General features: G+C 40.4%; 1 protein-coding gene across 1 annotated transcript; it reads right to left on the bottom strand.

The window, feature by feature from the left end:
• Positions 1 to 4711: 4711 nt before the first annotated feature.
• Positions 4712 to 5620, bottom strand: fibina (fin bud initiation factor a). Its single transcript, XM_034176178.1, has one exon. It carries the CDS (start codon positions 5501 to 5503, stop codon positions 4871 to 4873), a length of 633 nt encoding a protein of 210 aa, XP_034032069.1. The 5' UTR covers positions 5504 to 5620; the 3' UTR covers positions 4712 to 4870.
• Between the last annotated feature and the right edge of the window lie 159 nt (positions 5621 to 5779).

Genomic DNA, 5779 nt, shown 5'->3' with positions numbered 1-5779 from the left:
GTATCTGTATTGGCTAATACTGAATGTTCAACTATTGTACAAGAATAAATGATATTGTATTGTCCCTAATTTTAAATGGAATAATCTGGAATCAAACCCCTCTTATACCACTGAATCAAACATTGTGCAGCAGTTAACGGACAGGAATCCTTCAAATGGTGATGCAAGCACCAGATTCGGCACAAATACTCCTTAGACATTCCTCTTTTGAAAAAGCAGACACCCACTTGAATTTTCAATAGGCAGCCAGGTAGGGGTCAATTGAAGAATTACATAGGGGTCAAAATTTTAAAAAACTCCAATCATATTGAAAACTATACCACATTATTTGTCTGATCATAGAGATTCCAAAAAGGTATAGTTTGGACTATTTATGACTCAATGTTATGAAGTTATGGAGTAAAAACAGCAAGAATGGTGACAAAGGTCAATTTCAGTTTGCCCAGGAGTCAAAAGTTAAAGCTGGATCAATTTTGGTAAAAAGTGGTGCAAATTATTGGTTGACCTGATAGGGTTTTAAAAAGGAATAGTTTGCACCATGTGTCATGCTTAGTTATCATGTTACAGCATAACATGTCACATGTCATAGAATCCAATGGACGTTGACATTGTTTGACCTTTACTTTGGAGACCAAGCATGCAACACAGTCTTCTTTTTTTTTTGACTATTTAAAAATGGCGTTTTTTTTTGTTTTTGTTTTTTTTTATTAAACAAAGGAACATGACATAACAAAAGGTACAGGTGAACAATCGGTATATCTAACATATAGCATAGTTAACAGACAGACATCATCCCAAACTTAACAGAAGACATAATCACAAATCCGAGAGGTATGGAAGGTTTATTGTAAACTGAAGTTCTTTACCAAGTTTATTGTCTTTATGGCTTTTTTATTTGGTATATTATTTAGGGTTTTAAAGTAGGTGTGGATTTCAATTATCCATAGTTTAAGAAGGGGCTTAGATTGGCTAAATTTGGCTTTATGTATGTGATATTTGCCAAGTAATATATATAAGTTTACTAGATATTGCATATTTTTATCTTTACATTCAAAGGAGGTTATTACGTTATGATTGGCTATTTTAATTCTGTGATTAGTTTTATTATAAATAAGTAACTCCAGATTGAGCCAAATATCTCTTGTGAACTTACACTCATAAAACAGATGTGTTAATGACTCTTCTATACCGCAGAAACAGCATTTGGGTTCCACATCAGTAAATTTAGATGTAAGCAAGTTGGTTGGATAAATACGATGTAAAATTTTCCAGTGTAATTCTCTAACTTTATTATAAATACAATATTGAAAGGGATGTAGCCATATATATTTCCAGTTTAAGTCACTGTATTGAGAGCTCCAATAAGATTTACAGTTGGGTATGTTCCTGTTAAAATTTTGAATTGTATTTCTAATATGAATTTTAGCATATTAGAAATATGCTAAAATATGCTCCACAGCATGTCTTTTTCCTGGTTCTCTCCCTCAGCCCCAACCAGTCCCAGCAGAAGACTGCCCCTCCCTGAGCCTGGTTCTGCTGGAGGTTTCTTCCTGTTAAAAGGGAGTTTTTCCTTCCCACTGTAGCCAAGTGCTTGCTCACAGGGGGTCGTTTTGACCGTTGGGGTTTTACATCATTATTGTATGGCCTTGCCTTACAATATAAAGCGCCTTGGGGCAACTGTTTGTTGTGATTTGGCGCTATATAAAAAAAAAATTGATTGATTGATTGATATGTTTATTGCTACACTTTTGACTATTAAGTGGAATCCCATCAATCATTATTGAGCCTATAGTATACTGAGCTTCCTTTTTCACATGTGCCTTCATCAATTCTTTCAGTCCACTCTGAATGCTTTTCGCAACATAGTTAAATTCTTTAGAGGTGATTGGATATTGGTGAGTTCTTAAAAACATTTCATACGTAAATATTTTACCTTGATCGTCAAATATATCTTGAAGAAACATAATTTTTCTCTCTATCCATTTAGGCATAAAAAGTGATTTTGTGCAGTAATATTCTCATTATTCCAAATAATACATGTATGTGGTGAAAAATTGTGCTTGTAGCACAATCTCCATGCTAAAAGGGTTTGTTGATAAAAAGCACACAATTTCAGCGGCAGATTAGTGACATTAAAGTTGCATTGCAGTAAAAATGAGAGACCTCCAACCTTTTCAAAAATCTTATTAGGGATAAGATACCACAAAGAGTCAGGGTTTCCAATGCATTTTTTGATCCATTTGATCTTAATCGTACTATTTAAAACCTGAAAGTCTAAAAGCTCCAATCCCCCTGACTCCCTATGGTTGGTCAATATAGTTCATTTCACTCCATGCTGTTTGTTCTTCCAAACAAAATTCGTGATTAACTTATTGATTTCGTCACAAACGGCTTGCTTAACATTCAGAGACTGGGCAGGGTAGACAAATCTAGATATTCCTTCTGCTTTAGTTAAGAGTGATCTTCCCCAAATAGAGATATCTCTTTGAGTCCACATATTGAAAATGCTTTTAACTTTCTTCAGTTTAGGAGAGAAGTTAAGGTGCTGGCGCTTGTTACTATCCTTACAGATGTGAATTCCAAGATACCTGACTGCTTCCTTTACAGTTATATTATCAACTGTTGTATCGTCACAGTCATACAAACATAGAATTTCACATTTAGACATATTTAGTTCCAAACCGGAAGCCTTTGAAAATTCTTTGATCTTCGATATCGCTCTCCCAACCTGAAGTTTGTCTTTTAAAAATATAGCAGTATCATCCGCTAGATGAGTTATTTTGATTTCTTTATCAAAAATTTTAATTCCTTTTAATTCCTCATCATTTTTAATGTATATTGAAAGTAATTCGGCTGCTAATAGAAATAAATACGGGGAAAGTGGACACCCTTGTCGTACAGATCTTGTTATGGGGAACCTTGAAGTGGTGTTAGGATAGAGCATAACGCTACTATTAATATCGTTATAGAGTGTCTGAACAGTCATTATGAATTTTGAACCAAATCCGAATGCTTGTAAAGCTCTCAATAAGAAGTGATGTTCTACGGTATCAAATGCTTTGTAAAAGTCTAAGAATGATATAAGCGCTTGTGAGTCAATGAGTTCAGGGTAGTCCAATAAATCTAAGATTAATCTAATATTGGAGCTTATGTATCTATTGGTCATAAAACCTGTTTGCGTTTCACTTATTAGTTCATTTAGTCCATTTTTTTAGGTGGTTGGCAAAGATTAAAGCAAGAACTTTATAATGCAACACAGTCAAAACTATTGCATTTATGGGATGTGACATTTGACCACAATGACTTTGACCTTTGCCCAAATGATTGGCCTCTGGCTGACTTTGCTAGGGCAGTTCGGGAATCCACTTAAGGGTGTGCAACATTTGGTCCAAACTGGGTTGAAAATGAAATTCCTAGACTTTGAACTTTATTATAATTCATTCGCTAAGGTTATTCTGGTGTCAGGCTTCACTGACATACCAAGTTTGGTAGAAATCAGCAAAGGACCCTGGAGGAGCAGACCAACAAAGGGATAGGCACACACAATCTTGACCCCAATGATTGACATTTGGCAAAATTTGCTAATTCCAAAATTTACCTCCACGTGTGCCATGTTTGGTGCAAATTGGGATTAAAATGTTCTTTTTTTGAACCTTTGCCAAAGGAAACCCTTTAAGGGAATTTTATGACTTGATCTTCATACACATACAGTGCATCCAGAAAGTATTCAATGGAGTAAATTCATGTTATCCCTCAAAATTCTACTCACAACACCTCATAATGAGAAGATAAAAAGTTATTTTATTTATTTATTTATTTTTGCAAATTTATTAAAAAATAAAAAACAAGAAATCACATATACGTAAGTATTCACAGCCTTTGCTCAATACTTTGTTGATGCACCTTTGGCAGCAATTACAGCCTCAAGTCTTTCTGAATAAAGATGCCACAAGCTTGGCACACCTATCTTTGGACAGTTTTGCCCATCTAACTTATTCTTCTTTGCAGCACTTGTGCAGCAGGTTATTTCATGACAACTTTGTAGTAACATATGAAAAGTAATGCACAAACATTTGTGGGATATAGGGGCATCTGGTGAGTTGTCTCCCTATAGGGAGGTCTTCCACAGGCATGTCCAACAGAGAAGATGGAGGCCTCGGAGAAGACCTGGGACATGCCCACATTGTCTCATAGATTACTCTGGAACTTTAGGATCCCATAGGAAGAGTTTGAGGATGGGGAAGTGTGGGATGAGCTGCTTAGTATGTTGCTCCTGTGACCATGAACCGGATCAGCTGCAGAAAATGACTAAATGAACCCCATGAGGCTGTGATCGAGTGACTGGAAAAAAGGCGGATGTATATTCTTCTTACTGTTGCTCTAACTAACACGTGTTTGTACACCAGCCTATATTTCCAGTGAAAGGAATGAACCTCTGCTTTAATAACTGCAAATACACAGCTCCCCCACCCCCAAATATCTGTGGCATGGAAAATAACAACCACAAAAAGACAATTTCAGCTACAGGAACGTGTTGATTTATCACAGCGCTGTTTGTGTTGGTCGTTGCATCACAGGAGCAAGAAACAGCACAAAGCAAAAACGTTTGATTGCTTATTTCTTGTAAGAAAAAGGCTAAACGATGAAGGATTTATGAGAGCTGTGAGACGGCAGAAAAAATAACCCCATTAAACACAGAAGTGAGTTTTTTTCTGTCTGTCATTCAAAGGCTCCAGCATATTGAAGTCCTGACTCAGAGGAATGTGATGATGTTTTTGAGAAATGTCCAGGTAACGGGGATAACCGACGATCAGCGGTATTTAATCTGAGCAGGATTTCCACGGACAGTGACGCACGCACGCCGCGCGCACTACAGGCCCACGTTGAGATACTCGGTTTTGAGGCGGCTCAGTCTTGTGCCGTGACTCCGGATGATGAGAGCCAGCAGCTCGTGTCTGTCCCTCAGCGCCACTGACACGTCGGTGGCGCGCCTCAGACCGTCCGTAACCTCCGTCACGTGTCTGAGCACAGAGCCGCCGAGCTGCTGCTCCTCCCGGAGCTCGCCTTCTTGGCTTTGCTTAAACTTCACCTCCAGCTCCACCAGAGACTTGTCCACGCTGCTGAAAGCCTCGCTGATCTGGGACAGCTCTCGCTGCAGGAACTTGCTGTAGCTGTCCTCTCCGTCCAGGTCGTGCGCCACCGTCCGGCCGACGCTCTCCAGCAGGCGCGCCGCGTCCTCCGCCTGCAGTTTGGTGATGACCAGGTCGTCCCGCACCGCCGAGTCTCCTCCGTCCTCCTCCCAGGCTCCGCATGGAGACACGTCGGAGAATTTAAAGAGCATCTGGCACTTCTCCGGGTCCACGGTGTCGTCGTAGTCGCCCTCGGGGATGTAGAAGTGGTGGAAGGTGCCGTTGGAGATCTCCGGCTGCAGGGGCCCGCTGTAGACTCCGGAGGAGAGCGGCAGAGAGGAGGCGATGAGGAGCAGCAGCGGGACGGGATCCATCGTGCACCTCCTCGCACAGGGTGTGCGCTGTTAGTGCGAGAGGGCGCACAGTGTTCATCCTGACTCATGTTACAGCGTCACCCCAAAGGCGCACACTGCTCGGAAGAATCCGCAGGGCCCCCCCGGGGCCCCGACACCCGAACACACGCTGCTGCTGTCGAAAAACAGCTCCAGAAGCCTTTGCTTCAGTCTTTAGGTGCTTTGTTCCCCCCCCCCCCCCCCCCCCGTTTTTAAAAGCAGTATTGGTTCTAGGCCCTTAGCCACACATCAACCCAT

Source organism: Thalassophryne amazonica, chromosome 8 (genome assembly GCF_902500255.1).
Source record: "Thalassophryne amazonica chromosome 8, fThaAma1.1, whole genome shotgun sequence".
In the NCBI taxonomy this organism is placed as follows: Eukaryota; Metazoa; Chordata; class Actinopteri; order Batrachoidiformes; family Batrachoididae; genus Thalassophryne; species Thalassophryne amazonica.
The sequence above is the reverse complement of the archived record's forward strand: the minus strand, read 5'-3'. Positions and strand labels throughout refer to the sequence as shown.

Coding starts and splice junctions, on each gene's coding strand:
- fibina (XM_034176178.1), bottom strand. CDS start 5,503: ATGGATCCCGTCCCGCTGCTGCTCCTCATCGCCTCCTCTCTGCCGCTC.